The sequence below is a fragment of the Gorilla gorilla genome, chromosome 5 (genome assembly GCF_029281585.2).
Source record: "Gorilla gorilla gorilla isolate KB3781 chromosome 5, NHGRI_mGorGor1-v2.1_pri, whole genome shotgun sequence".
Classification (NCBI taxonomy): domain Eukaryota; kingdom Metazoa; phylum Chordata; class Mammalia; order Primates; family Hominidae; genus Gorilla; species Gorilla gorilla.
In genome coordinates this window covers 119,732,179-119,748,924 of record NC_073229.2, presented here as the reverse complement: position 1 = coordinate 119,748,924, position 16,746 = coordinate 119,732,179, and the positions used below count along the sequence as shown (strand labels likewise).

Sequence of the window (16,746 nt, the reverse complement as noted above, 5' to 3'; positions counted from 1 at the left end):
CTCATTTATTTGTAGATTATTTCGAATTTTATACGTAAAAAGTATTTCATTCACTAAATCATTCCTGCTTTACTGCAGTGGCTAGGACCTCCACTACAATGTTGGGTAGCATTCATGAAAATGGGCAGCCTTGCTTGGTTCCCTATCTCAAAGAGAAAAATGGCAAGTTTTACCACTAACTATGATACTTGCTGTAGGGTTTTTGGTAGATATCCTTTTTCAGATTAAAAATGTTCCTGTTTCTAATTTGCCAAGAGTAAACATGTACAAATATTGAATTTTATCAATTCTTCACCACAACACTTTACCTTTAGTCTGTTGTTAGCGTAATTCATTGCTTTTCTCATGTTAAAGCACTTCTTTCAATCTAGACTAACTTCAACTTGATCATGGCAGCTTTTCTTTACACTGTGGTATTTGATTTGCTCGTATTAGAATTTTGCTATCTATGTGAATAAATGACATGGTCCTATGATTTTATTTTGGCGTTATGCTATACCAGCCTCATGAGGAATGTTCCCTTATATTTTTTGGTTATGGCAGATGCATTCTTAATATCAGAGTAACTACTTTTTAATGATATATGTTATTTGTTTAGTTTCTATTTCAACATTTAATGGTTCTTTTCTCCGGTTAATGAAATTTTTCTTATTTTCTGTATCTCTCAAGATAGAAATAACTGAAATAGCATTTGTTATCCTTTATATTGTTTTCACGTATATAAAAATAAATGCACCATACTGCCACTTCTTGTTCCCATTTGGTTTCTGACCTCAAAAAACAATTAATTTTTCAAGAAAAAGAATAATATTTCAAGAGGCTTTTCTCTGGAAACACTTCTTTATGTAACCACAAACAATATTTAATGAAGGGATGTTTTTACTTGCCAATGGTAGGCTTGAGTAGTTAACACAATTCTATCCATCTATCTGCCTACCTATCTATCCATCCATCATCTATCTATAATTGGTGTTTTCTTAATGTTTCAGTTTTACAAGATTAAGGGTTTCTATTAATTTGTTTTCTAACCCCGAAGAGATGCATAGTATTTTAACAGAGCGGAAAAACTAAATCCTATCTAATATCTTTTTTAAAAATTGTGGCATGCTACTCTTTTACGTGACTGTGTTCAAACATAAAAATTTCTAAAGTTTACTACATGCATTTCAGCTGAATTTCTTCCAAATAGATTTTTCTTTTTTTTTGTATTTGATATTTTCAAGGCAATTTCAGGGCAAAATTTGTATTATATTAGACTCTATTATCAAATTAACACAACTACAGCGTTTTGATAATGGCTTTTGGTAAAACTCAAAAGCACTTTTATACAATAACATAATTGTAATCATTTATTCTAAACATAATTGAGTAGCTCATAATTCTTATTGTGTTGCTGATAGTGATCTTTGCTCAGATTTTTAACCTATTATTTTTAAAAACAAAAACACAAAAGCATAATACAGTCACATACCATAAATTGAATTGTAAGCAGTTTTATCTTACTAGAGGGCATCATTCTCTTCTATCATAAAATATTTATATGGGGTTTAGCTTCTAAAGATTTTTTGACTTTATGGTAAAATTTATGGGTAATTTAATGTAACCTGAGAAACCTGAAATTCAGTACTTTTAAATGAAATATAGAATATCCAATATAAAAGTGCCATTATGTTTTGATTTCAATAAATTGTAGATGTATGACTATTTTTGCTCATTAGCCCTTACTTTGTCTGATACCGTAAGTAGTAATGACATAACAACAACTAAAAAAGCTAATCACTTTGAAAAAATGTTCCTCCCTTCATTGATAGTTGGAATATAACAGAGCTACTACTCAGTTCTTCGATTTGACTAAGCATGAATGAGTCTCTATAAGGTAATGAAGCCAAAATAGTACCTAAATTCTCAAGGATAATAATCTGGCAACAAACCCACAATAATATTTAGCTTTTATGTGAATATACAACAACATAGTATAAAATTTAATTTGGAGTACATTTTTTTAAAGACTAAAAATGTTAGTATAATTTTTAAATTTTATTAATATTTTAATATTTAAAAAGTAATGCTTTGAGCCATAAAGCCTTTTTGCTTGTGGCTACATCAAGTTTTCATTTAGAAATTATAAATATTTCAAAAATAACTGAAATCTTGCTGGTTGTAAATTATTGCTTTTCTTCACTATGGTATGTGGCAGTGTAATTCAAATTTTAAATATAGATTTTTAAAGACTGTTTCTGTAAGCACTGTAGAGTTTAGGAACAGTCATGTTTAAACTGGCTAACTGTGGTCAGTTTGAAAAAGTGCATGAACTTGGTAAGTTCTCTACTGGTTTGTTACTTTGCTGTTTTAGAAGATTAATTTCCTAACGGATGTCAGAGCTAATATATGATTATACCCAAAGAAGAAAAAAAAAATAGAAAAACAGCTCTCAAATGAAAAAAAATAAAAACTTTGTGTGCATGTATGTGTGTATATTAACCTAACACAAGTTTATAGATTTAAAAAGTATGTGCAGTTAAAGATATCCACTTTGTAAGTGCTGCATATCTCAAAAGAGAAAACATATAAAGAATGATGACTGGATACTCCTTTTCATTTGTTAATCGGAAATCAAATAAGACATTTCATAAAGAGAAATGATAGATTTTAATATCTAAAATACAAGGTATTTCATCTATGTTTTTATTAGGTAAAAATTAACCATTCCATATAACAAAATAGTAATTTTTAATTACAATCTTAAAACAGAAGGAAGTTAAACAACTCAAGTAAAGTTAATAACAGCAGTTTTTGACAATATTAGTCCTTAAAAGAAACAGTAAAATATTTGGTTTCTATAACAGTCAAAACAATTTGACTGATTAAACCATAAAAATTAATAACTTATAAAAGAATCCATTATGATTCATGCATTGTATGTATTATACCACTTTAAGCTATTATACTATATTGAATTCAAACATATAGTTGTTTTGAATTAAGAAATAAATTCTTTGCTCTTATTTACTTGTTATAACAATTTAAACTGTGTTACAAATAAAATGGTAAAGGCAGTTGTAATAAATACCTGAGGAAGATTTTGAAAGTTTTCCTCTCTAAGAATTAACAGAATTATTAGTTATTTCCTAATGCAGTTGGCTCACCTTATTTGTAGGTTCTACATCCATGGCCAAGAAATTGCCGACTGAAACTCTGAAGATGTAGACTCTTTTTTTTCATGTCATTATTCACCAACCAGTATAGTATAACAACTATTTACATACTATTTACATTGTATTAAGTGTTATAAGTAATCTAGAGATGACTTAATGTATACAGGAGGATGTGCATAGATTATATGCAACTATTATGCCAGTGTATATCAGGGACTTGAGCATCTGCAGATTTTGGTATCTATAGGGGTAACTGGAACCAATCCCCCACAGACACTGAGGGATGACTGTAACTATTTTATTAAAAAGGGAGAAAAAAACCATATTAATATAATTATAAACTAGTAATTATGAGATCAGATGCCATTCTTCCATTGAGAATAACTTTTTGCAATGAAGACAGAATCTGCTTTATCTTACTCTGAAATCTGTTACTGCTGGCTGGTTAGGGTAATGTGTTGAGGAATCACAACAAAGCTCAGAGATGAAGTATGCTGTGTGGATTCGCCATGTCTATAATGGGAAAAAGATAGAAAGTGGTGGTATCTGTGTTGAGAATATGCTAACCTTGTTTTTATAGATTTTCCCTTAATCTCACAACTATTTCCTAAAATTTACTTTCTGTCATGGTGGGTTCAAATACACAACGTACACAATGACAAAAACTCCTCTGTGGTAGATACTTCTCTAACAAAACTTTAATGAAATATGGTATATTATAAAAGATTATTAGGTGTGACATTTATAAATTATACCTAAAATAATATGTTCTAGTTAAATGGACATAAGAAGAAAATCCACAGGTTGTATCTATATAGTGATTACCATGTAAGTGCTTGGTTATATCAAAATATCAGTATAGTGATTTATTCTTTTATTTTCCCCTAGAAAATGATTACTACTACTGTATTAATTTCCTAAGGCCTGATCATTCTCTGAGAAATGGCAAATTCCAAAATTTTAAATAAATTAAACATTAATAATGCCTCTTTTCAATAACATAATTTGTGTCAAAACCACTGTTTAAAAATAAAATAAATTTTGTCATCTGGTCCATTTTATAAAAAATTTAATGCTAATTTTTGTTTCTGAATGGATGTCTTTATACTCTGAAGATTTATAGGCATTATTTTTTAGCATTATTCTATTGCTCTTCTTAATGGAACACCTAAGAAATAACATTTATGTAACAGGATATATATTAATTTTTTACTATAGTTATAAACATTAACTGTAAGAATATAGTGCATTTTATTTAGTTTTTAAGGAGATTTATTTTTCATACACAAGTGATCAATTTGTCACAATATGACAAGTTATTGATAACAAGTATTTTAACTTACAGGTATGATAAAAGTCTAACATTTACAAAATGGGGATATTACTATATAAAAAATTGAAAGTATTAGTTTTTATGTAAAATATTAGTTTCTTCATTATGATACAGTGCTAAACTTAATGTAAAGCCAAACTTCAGGACCTACCCTAGACATAAAATAATTTTCATTTCCATGTCTCTAGAATCTAAAATGGTAAGTAAATTTTCTCTATTACTTTTCGTCAAAATAAAGTATTAAAAGACAATCTAATGACAGTAATAACATTTTTCTTTCCTAAAAAATATTTGGTATCTGATTTAAAGACATGAATAATACAATAGTAACGACTTAAAGATCGATAAGATATACTAAAAATGATATTTGGGCGTCATATCTACATAATAATTGTGAAACAACTGTTTTCCTAATAACTGAGAAGCAATCATTAACTTTTTCATAAAAGGGCTTTCATAGCTTCTAAAATATGGAATTCAGCACTGTAAAGCAGAAACACTAAACATGTCAAAACACCTAGCATGGTATAGGTAACCACAAATCTGCAAATGACACACTATGCTGTAGATAGCAGGCCTTCCTAACACAATTTGGTCATGGTAAGGTTTAATTTATGTAATTAAATTAAATAAAAAATAAGAGTATTAATTTAAAGCCATTTCAGGTTCACAGCAAAATTGAGAGGAAGGTACAGTGATTTTGTTATTCTTAAGAATTTCCTCATTATTGTAGAGTTATCCAGAGTCTAAATACTAAGACAATAAAGTTGATTAAATTATTTTAAAGATATGACATGAAGCATGTACATTATCTTTAAGGGGTTTTCTTTTTTTCTTCAATAGATATCCCAAATATACACACAATCCTATTTATTTGGGTCTAGGATGTAAATATAATTTAACTGTGTGCTAAGTGCTTTAGGTAACACAAGCATTTATCTATTGTAAAATGAAAATTCAATTGCCATCAAATCAGAATTTTGATTTCAGTCAGAAATGCAGTAAATTATGCCATAAGGAATGTATTTGTATACATTTTGTCTCAGATATTTTCTCATGTGGTATTGTGAAGGGTAACAAGTATAATATTATCTGTAAAGAATTTAAAAAAATATTTTTAAATATAACTAATAGTATATACTGATTTTGACAGTTTTCTTTCCATAACTCAAAACGAAAGCTATTTTTAAAAATTAGGTGATTTTGATAACTAAACTTTTATCAATGCATTAAGAAACAGGCAGCTGGTGATCTAATGCATAAGTTGCTCTTTCCTTACTGTATTTTTCAGACCACTTGCGAGTCAGTTCTAGGTAAAGACCTGGTTTATGAGGACGGTAATCTAGGTACACTGTATTACTGGTTCTTTTGGGAACAGCTTTTTCAATCTGAGTTCCTTCATGCCACTCATTAAAAGAGGTGATAGAAATTAAGCTGGGGCGTGTCTGAAGTGCGGCACTCAGAGCAATTTCATAATACTTCCCATTGATTCGGTTCCGAGTGTTTTGCGTGTTCCATGGACGGATGCTGGTATCTATGTATCCTGGGCCCACACTTGGGATAAATATTAAGTTGTATTTATCACAAAATAATTTTAGGCTAGCCCAATTCTGATGTGATGAGCCATAAGTAAAGCCATTTGTGGCAAAATATGTGTAAATTCCATCAAAACCACTTTGAAGAATATCATACTTATGTTTTTCTTCTACCAGAAGGGCAATAAACAATCCATCATAAGGAGAATTGCGAATACTCCGAGACCCTGAGGTGGTTAACAGATTGGCCCATTTTTCAGGCTTGGTAATATAGGAATCATAGACATAAAACATAGGAAGAGCATTGCCAGTCTTCGTCTTGTACCTGTAAAAGGCCGGATGATTTCCATATCTAGAAAATAAGCATATGTAAAAGTGAAATGAATATTCACAACTAATTTGCCACAGATAAAAACTTTATGTACTGAAAATGAAGGAATCAGTTTGAGCACACTGCTCCATTTCTTAGGGGAATCAGTTGTGTAAGTGTAATAATTAAAAATGCATTTTTAATTTTACACATTAGAAAATGAGATACTGGATGCATTACCAAACAAGTATTAACCATCTCATATTGAGGTTTACAAATGATGACTAATGCCATAAAAAGCCTATGATTCTCTACATTATAAATAATACTCTACATAATACCTAAACTGCTTTTTTATCTATCAGTGATAAATGTTCTACTGTTGCTGACAAGTTTCTTTGTAAGACTATGGCATCTGTCACAGACTATTATCAGTAAAATTCTTTCAAAAAATGAAAACTGTATTAATAAATTCTTTTTGATCAGGCTAGATATAAATGAAAATATCAGCTCTGGGTCTACTGCGTTAAAAGAAGTAGTTCACTTTTAATAATCTGAACCTTCTTTTTAAAAAGATAAAGCTATATTCCGAAGGTTTAGAAAATAATGTCATTTTAAAATATCAAAACTACAGAAATCATAAATAGCCTATAAACCTGTAAAACAGTAAAAACAGCAATCTTCCAAAAAGAAAGTGAATTATAAGAAACTTCAGCAATGTTCCTCGAAATGATGGTGACATTCATTACAATAACAATTTAATTTTATTAAAAATGGAATAATCATAAATCATTCAAATCTCAAATATAATTTAATGTACTATTCTTAAAACAATAATTATCACTGGATAATATAACAATATTTATAAATATAGAAGAAACTCACTTGTCTATAATATACTTGACATTTTTGTACATGTTTTGATCATCTCGATTGCTATACGGTTCTATGTGAAAAGTAACCTAAAACAAACAATAAAATCAGTTAGGGGATAAATTATCTATAATGTAAAATTAGAAGTATATTTAATATATTTAATAAAGTAACTGATTTAATCACCTTAATTAAAGATGAATATTTATTGAACACAGAAACTACCAGAGAATTTTTACCAATAAAATTTACTGCTAAATAACATGCTAAACATTTTATATTATTATCTTGGTTAATCTTCACAATTCCCTAAGGTATTTCTGTTTTCTTAGTGAGGTAATCAAAGATAGACAGAACCTTAAGAAAGGTTCAGTAAGTCGTTCCAGGTCACCCAGTTTGTTGGAGGTAATATTGATGATCTGAATTCCGAGTTCAAATGCTTAACTGCTGTGCCATGCTTCTTTTTATGTTTACTCCTTATAAAAATATGTTTCTTACATATTTGTATCCCATATAATATATATAGGAAATACTCTATATTCAGATATATGTTTCTTTTAGGAAAAAGACCAAAAAAATATGGTCCAGAAAAATCTGGATTTTTTTCAGGCATGTGACCATTAAGCTTAAATTTAAATAGAAGTCATTAGCAAATTTATTTACATATAAATTCTTCCATATCATTAAAACAGCATTTTACAAAATAATATACATTAACTTCTATTAAAGAATTTATAATGAAATCGCTTAAAAATAATATCCACTAGTGTTATAAAGGACATTTTTCATGATGCCTAGGTATTTATGGTTTGGATATCCCATACACACACACACACACACCTACATACATATATACACACACATACATACATTATATATATATATATGTAAACATAGAGAGCAGTAATTACAAATATTTTTAAAATACTGTGCACAGACTAAAATTTTTTAACTTAAGGTTGGCTATACATAAATCAAGACAAACTAATTATGGCTAGTAAAACCATTCTGTATGCTACTTCTAACTAGTAAGGTAAAAAATACAGAAGATACTTCTCTTAGATGACAATCTATTTCAGATTCATAAAACAAAGAATGAGGATTTTCACTTTTATTCCTAGTTTTACTGACTTACCAACATCAATTAAAAATCTTTATGGCAGTCTAATAAATGTATTGATACTGTTTTAATTTCAGGTTTCAGGCTGTATGATGTATTTATGGAACTAGAGACTTCTACTGCAATATGAAACTCCTCTGTTTTCAATTACCCAATTAAAGCAAAATGTATTTTACATTAATCAGTGCTACTTGTTTTCACATAATTAATTTTAAAGTTAAATAATGTTTAAAAAAAATAATTTTCTACTTTAAATGAGATTACAGTAATATTACAAAAATAAGTTTCTGTCATAAAAAACTAAGGTCAAATTAATTTTTGCAGCATATTGTTAGTATTGCCAGGGTAGTACCTGCTAGGGCAGCTAGATTTCTCAATAACTTTGGTATTTGCTTTTTAAATTCAGTTGAAAGCAAATTGCCAAGTGTATAGGTATTTTCATACTATTACATAATGTTTCCTTGGGTAATTCTTCCTTCAGATACATCACTGTGTTTTCTAAATTTCCATTTTATACATAAAGGACACCATATTTAAGCAATATCCAACTTGAAATATCCTATATCAAAATGAATTTGCTTTTACAGCTGCAAACAACAAAGAGCATGCTATTTTTGTAAAGCGCAGATCAATATATTTAAATATAGTATTGATAAGTATAAAATATTAAAAATTTTCCCTCATGTATTTCTAATTTCTTAATTATAATAAAATTACTTTGCAATTTTAATTAATGATGTGATCTAGTCTCCATCTCTCTATTCCATTTGGAAAAATCAATTAGATCAATGTTAAAATAAATTTTAAGATAACAGAATTCTATACATAAAATGAAATGTCTTTCTTATCTTTAAAGAATAAGAATATAAACATTCCCTCATTTCATGTTTTTAATTTTGACCTTTCCTGTCTCTTCCCTACCCTGCATTTTAATAACTTTAATAAATAAATTTTAATAAAATGAACTTTTTTGAATGAAAATCTGATAATTTTCTCCTTCTCCAACTCCATTCTCTACCTTCACCCCTGCACACTCCCCTATCCCCTGCCACAACGAAATTGAGGTAGGTCTTCCTACTCCTATGTGGTGCCATAATACCTCATACTTTTCTCTTCCTGAAATTTACTTGTCTTTGTGTCTGACCTCCAGTAGATTACAAGGCATTTTAGGGACAGAGATAATACTTCATCCTTCTTCTTAATATTGTCAGCATCTGGGACTGTATCTGACACGTAGCAGGTGCTAAATGAATGAATGCATGCATAAATAAATGGACTAATGATTTGCATGCAAAAACAAACAACCGTTAAACTCTTAAGTCTGCCACTTATACTGGATTTAGGTAAGATTCCCAAAGTTTCTGCCATGAATTCACAATATTCATTTAACAAGGAAAAAGAAAAAGGAGAAGCCATGACTAATATAACATGTTTCAAATGTAGGTGAAAATCATTTAAAAAAGAATCACGGACATACTTATATTCATGTTTCACATGGTTGAAATCTGCATAAGCCTGAAAAGTAGATAAAATGACTCTAGAGCCATATGCAAAGAAATAATGGATGTTGATAAACCTAGTATAAGAAATGTGATTTCTGCATAAAGTAGAAAGAAAATATGCTACTTTAAAATAACATACTAAATTTATTAAAATGAAAGAAGATCACCAGGGCTGAGTTGGTTCTTTCCCCTATAATCCTAAGCAAAAAAAAAAAAAAAAAAATCACTGAATCTGCCTAATTTTCTTTTACTTAGATGAATGATTTAATTCAGTCAAATTTTGATTAGATAATGCCATGTAACAACCCCACAATCTCAGTGGCTCTAAAAGACAAACATTTGCTTTTCGAACATAAAATCTATGAACTGGCTTATGATGGTTCTGCTCCAGGCTGGTTCAAATCAGCTCCATGTGTCCGTCATTCTGAGTCCTAGGCAGAAAGGGGCATGCTTTTCTCATAAAAGAGAATAGGAGCATAATCATGCAAGCACATAGTATACATTATCTCTTCTCACATCTCATCAGCCAAAGCAAACCATAAGGCCAAACCCAACAACAACAGGGCAGGAAGTATACTTACTCTTTGCATGCAGGGGAAGGAAAACCAGATTATTTGCTAAACAATGACGGAATCTACCAAATATTTCTGTCATGTCTTACTCAAAACATTGTTCCGTTGCTGTGTTCTTAATGGTGCAGGATACAGAGGAAGGAATCCAGCCCTGATTTTTACACTCTCTGCAAAACCAGCCTACTAAATGACAGTTATAAGTGCAACAGCCTTTGCTCTAGCAAACATGCAGACAAGTATACTTTAAAAGAACAGAAACTAAATCGCTTTGAAAAATCAAGATTTAAATTTTAGTTTCACTCATTTACACTTCCAAAAAAAAACCTAGTCACATTTGCTAAAGATAATGAAAAATAACTAAAGCACCAATCATTTCCTTTTCTTGCATGTTTGTTTATAATTTAAAAGGCACTTACTTAAAATAACTCTTGGTTGAAGTTAACAAATCAAAATTACAATTACAAAATATTTAATGACTAATATTAGTACAAACATTATATAATCAAAATGAATGAACTATAACAAAAGCTTAACTGTGAGACGGATTCATTCCCTAAAAATTCTCCATCCATTTAGTATTTCCATGCTTTGAAGACTAGCAAGAAAAAAGAGATGTTACTAATGAACGCATTTTACACTTAAAAGTTTTAGATGTGGTCAGTTATGTGCATTGGAGGCTCCAATTTGTCAGCACACAATCTACAACATCATTAATCTTTTCCTATCAGATTGCCTTAGCACATTGAATAATTCTAGTAAGGTACTGTCATTCATTAAACATATTAAAATTTCCTTATGTTAGCAAGAAAAGGGAAAGTTTTCCATTCTTTAAAAAAACAGGATTTACTGCATTTTATTGAATTAGGAAAAATGTCTGTTCCACAACAACAGAAATCATAGACAAATCCAATAAAACTATCTTATGGTTTCATTGTCATTGTACAAATGAAGGGGATAAGCCAAGAAGATCAAGGAACTAATATAAGATTCCAGAGCTACTCAGTTGGAACAAGCTCCAGTCTCATGATTCCAGGTCTATTCTTTGTCTATACATAGTTCCTCACCATTCATGAGGCCAAGAAACTGTTCTAAAAATTTTGGAAAACATTAGTCTATCGTGTTCCAAGTTTTTCTGATCATTAGATATAAAATTCCTAGCACAGAGAGATCAAGTATGCTGGCAACATTAAATAGGCAATTAGTGGTCGAGCTCTTTGCCACACTCTCCTTCTCTACACAGACACTTTAAACAGGAGAAAAAGCCAACCAATCCTCATATATCATAACATTTTCATTTTCTCTTTCAAAACTTCCTGAAAGTACTAAAATAGCCAGTTTCTTGAGCTCCCATCTTCCAGGATTTTGGCAGGGCCTGGACAGAAAAGCAGCTCTTGGGCTTGTTTTGTGGAAGATAAATCAATCACTTACCCAACCTCAGCCTGGGCACCAGAACCTGGAGGCTTGCCTATTTGCACATTTCAAATGCCAATAAGAACTCACTGAAAGGCACCAAGGGACACGGCAGGTGACAGCTCTTGCTAGACAGCTAATTTGAGAGATGCCGTCTTAACAGTTTCAGGATAGTAAATCAGAAAGAAGAGGCAGCTTTATGGACAGAAATAAAAAAATGCTTGCCTATTTAGCTCTTTCTCACTCCCTAGAGTTCCATTTCTATTCTCCAATAACTACTCAATCTCTAGGCTGCAAAAGGAAAATTAAGACAAAACTAATGTTTCATATTTTTATTTGAAATGAAATATTTCAACAGTGGTCCATAACATATCTTACAATTGGTCCATACCTTATATGGACCAAGATATGGTCCATACCTTATATGGACCAAGATATGGTCCATACCTTATATGGACCAAGATATGGTCCATACCTTATATGGACCAAGATATGGTCCATACCTTATATGGACCAAGATATGGTCCATACCTTATATGGACCAAGATATGGTCCATACCTTATATGGACCAAGATATGGTCCATACCTTATATGGACCAAGATATGGTCCATACCTTATATGGACCAAGATATGGTCCATACCTTATATGGACCAAGATATGGTCCATACCTTATATGGACCAAGATATGGTCCATACCTTATATGGACCAAGATATGGTCCATACCTTATATGGACCAAGATATGGTCCATACCTTATATGGACCAAGATATGGTCCATACCTTATATGGACCAAGATATGGTCCATACCTTATATGGACCAAGATATGGTCCATACCTTATATGGACCAAGATATGGCCCATACCTTATATGGACCAAGATATGGCCCATACCTTATATGGACCAAGATATGGCCCATACCTTATATGGACCAAGATATGGCCCATACCTTATATGGACCAAGATATGGCCCATACCTTATATGGACCAAGATATGGCCCATACCTTATATGGACCAAGATATGGTCCATACCTTATATGGACCAAGATATGGTCCATACCTTATATGGACCAAGATATGGTCCATACCTTATATGGACCAAGATATGGTCCATACCTTATATGGACCAAGATATGGTCCATACCTTATATGGACCAAGATATGGTCCATACCTTATATGGACCAAGATATGGTCCATACCTTATATGGACCAAGATATGGTCCATACCTTATATGGACCAAGATATGGTCCATACCTTATATGGACCAAGATATGGTCCATACCTTATATGGACCAAGATATGGTCCATACCTTATATGGACCAAGATATGGTCCATACCTTATATGGACCAAGATATGGTCCATACCTTATATGGACCAAGATATGGTCCATACCTTATATGGACCAAGATATGGTCCATACCTTATATGGACCAAGATATGGTCCATACCTTATATGGACCAAGATATGGTCCATACCTTATATGGACCAAGATATGGTCCATACCTTATATGGACCAAGATATGGTCCATACCTTATATGGACCAAGATATGGTCCATACCTTATATGGACCAAGATATGGTCCATACCTTATATGGACCAAGATATGGTCCATACCTTATATGGACCAAGATATGGTCCATAACATATCTTACAAGTGGTCCAAACATATCAATTACCAGTATTGGACAAACCAGATTGTCCTCCATTAGAATATAACTGCAAGAAGTTACAGAGCAAATAAAAACCTTCAGCAAATTTTAAGAGTGGTTGCAATCTCAGAACTCAGAGTAAGTGGTCTCTAGTTAAAAGAACCTACATCACCTTTTTTTTTTTTTGAGATAGACTCTCACTCTGTCTCCAAGGCTGGAGTGCAGTGGCACCAATCTCAGCTCACTGCAATCTCTGCCTCCCAGGTTCAAGCGATTCTCATGCCTCAGCCTCCTGAGTAGTAGCTGGGACTACAGGTGTAGTATATCCATCAGATACAGTGTTTGAAATAAGATACTAAGAGACACCCTTTATCAAGCTAAAGAACTTTGGTTACTAAGGACTTCATTAACAATGAATTTTTATTTCCTAAAATTTTCAGTATCTGTTAAGATAACCATGTTTTACCTTCTTTAAATAATCAATGAAGTTTTATTTACTTAGTGCTTACTCTGTGCCAGACAGGAATCTATGTTTTACATATATTATCTAATATAATCTTTATAACCACTCTGTGTGTAAGGAAGGTTGTGTTGCTATTTCTATTTTAGAGATGAAGAAGCTGAGACACGAGTCATTTATAAAGCTGCAAGGTGGCTGAGCCAGGATTGAATGCAGACCTGAATTTAGATTCAGATTTCATATGATTGGAACCATTCTTAAATCCTTGTTAATAAACACTTCTTATCAAAATTCCCTCTAGGAATTTTGAATCTATTTTCATTGGTAAGATTAGTCTGTCTCTTTCTTGTTCTATCCTTTCTTAGTTTTAAATAAAAATTGCGCTATTGTGGAATAAATTTGGAAGTTTTCTGTGGTTGCCATTCTTCAAGATGGCCCCCCTGATACCCATCTCCTGGTATTCATAACTTTGCAGTTCCCTCCCACATTGTGCCGTGGTTGTTTTATCAGTAGATAAAACAACAGAATGGGACAGAAGTGATAACACGTCATTGCCAAGATTTATGTCAAAAAACAAAACAAACAAAAAAACCCTGTAGCCCCTATATTAGACTCTCTCTCAGATCTTTCACTCTAGTGAAGCTGGAGGCCCATATATAGAAGTAGAGTCTCCAGTTCACCTGCTGCAAAGAACTGAGGTCTGTCATCCACCACATGAGAAAGTTTGTTAGTGGATCCTCCAGCCTCAGATGACTACAGCACTAGCTAATAGCTTGCCTGTAACCTCCTTGAGAGACCCTGAACCAGACACTCCCAAATAAGCCACTTCCAGATGCTTGACCCTTAGAAACTGTGTGAGGTAACAGATGTTTATTGTTTTAAGCTACCAAGTTTTGGAATAATTTGTTATGCAGCAATAGATAGTGAGTATACCTGACACTGTATTTCAGTTATCATAAAAATCAACTATTCTGAATACAACTGAGAGGTAAACCTGATACTTTGGGGAAGACATTTGTTCAATTATCTTTTATATGTTTTTTTCTAGGATAGTCAATTCAGATTCTTTAAACCTCTTTCTGCACCAAAAAAAAATTAATTTTAGTATTTTCCTATAAAACTACCATATAAATTTTAAATAGACTGATATAAAATCTTAAACTATCTTCTGAAACTATAGGTATATTTCTTTTTAATTTTTGCTGATATGTTTTCTCAATTTCTTTTCTTTTTTAATCTCACCAATGGCTTGCCTATTGTTTTTTCCCCAAAAGTGGACAATAGTAAAGATTAATTTATCCAGACTACTGATTTTGAAGGACTTGTATACTATTTAATTAATTTCACACTTCATCTATCATAGTTCTTTCTTCTATTATGTCTTATTATTTAGGTCCCATTGGTATTGATAATGCAATAATCTCAGTGCTATTTATATCACTTAAATTTCAGAGTTATTCTCAATTATGTTATTAAAATTTTAATAATTTTATACTTTCTAAATGGTTTGGACTTTATTAACATTCAATGGTACTGAATGTGGTCAGAGAATGCAGACTCTATTGTTATAATTTTTATGAATTTATTAGAATTAATGTTGCTACCTAATACATGACCAATTTTTAAAAAGTATCTTTGGATATTAAAAACAGTGCTTATTTACTTGCTATTCAGTATAAAATTTTCTTTTGTAGTGCTATTTAAATCCTTTTAACCATTACTCCTATTTGTTTCCATGATTCATTAATTTCTAAAAGAAATAAAATCTTAGACTGTCAGAAGTGTTCCCTCATTTGCAACACACCTTAATTTCTGCATCAAATATACTTGATCTTTCCACTGTATTCTATATTTACACAGGTGTGTATGTGTATGCACGTTAAATAAGGTTTAAATGAAAATCGGATTTTGAAAAATATTTGAGCAAGTTTATTTTTTAACTACTTTATAAATATGCAAAGTTACATGGTTAATACTTGTTTTTAGATTTTTGACATCTAAGATATTTAGACATATAAGTCTTCACTACTATATTATCTTCACAAAAGAACCTTTCAATCCCTTTCTACTATAAAAAAATATAAAACATTAGAAACATAGTAAAGAATCTCTAAAATATAATTTAGATAAGATTGAAATTCCTATTAATTATAGAAATTTTCTTTATGAAATATAGTATTTAAAAGATTCTAAGTCATTATCATTTTTAATTAAAATTACTATTTCAAAAATTGTTATTACTCTCCTCTTGTCCAAAAGAATTAACTTATGTATAGCTTGAAAATAAAATAAAATACCTTTAGGTTATATTTATGAGCTTTATCCAAAATAGTGGGTACCAAGTTATCAGTAGGTTCTCCATTTTCATCATTTACATCAGGTGGGTACCAAGAGAGGGCTAGTACACCTAATAGAAAAGACCAAAAAGAAAGGGAAAAGACAAGAACATGAATGCAGATATTCTTAAAAAGGCATAGTAAGTACCAAAGAGTTAACTATAAAAGAACATATTTATACGAGGTGGTTTTGTTAAGTTCCTTCAGAATACATATGGCTATTTGATCACTTTGTCAATATTTACGACCTCTTTATCAGGCATTAATAAGCTTTTGTAAAAGTGAACAGACTTTACATTTTAGAGTAAGTTTTAGGTTTACATAAAAATAGCAAAGAAAATATGGAGTTCTCATATACTCTTCCTCCTACCTGCCCCTACCCTCCACATGGTTTCTCCTGTTATTAACATCTTTCATTTGCTACAATTGATGACCCAATATTGAAAGATTTTTATTCACTAAAGTCCATAGTTTACATCAGG

The 16,746-nt window shown here is 31.1% G+C and overlaps 1 protein-coding gene across 1 annotated transcript in view; it reads right to left on the bottom strand.

Moving 5' to 3' along the window:
• Window positions 1-2,662: 2,662 nt before the first annotated feature.
• Window positions 2,663-16,746, bottom strand: part of MANEA (mannosidase endo-alpha) — a 33,085-nt gene continuing 19,001 nt past the window's right edge. The window contains exons 3-5 of the mRNA XM_019030246.4: window positions 16,226-16,335; window positions 7,219-7,295; window positions 2,663-6,375 (exon numbers count right to left, since the gene is read on the bottom strand). Of these exons, the coding sequence (XP_018885791.3) occupies window positions 5,718-6,375; window positions 7,219-7,295; window positions 16,226-16,335 (845 nt within the window). The 3' untranslated portion in view covers window positions 2,663-5,717. The remainder of the gene's footprint in view (window positions 6,376-7,218; window positions 7,296-16,225; window positions 16,336-16,746) is intronic.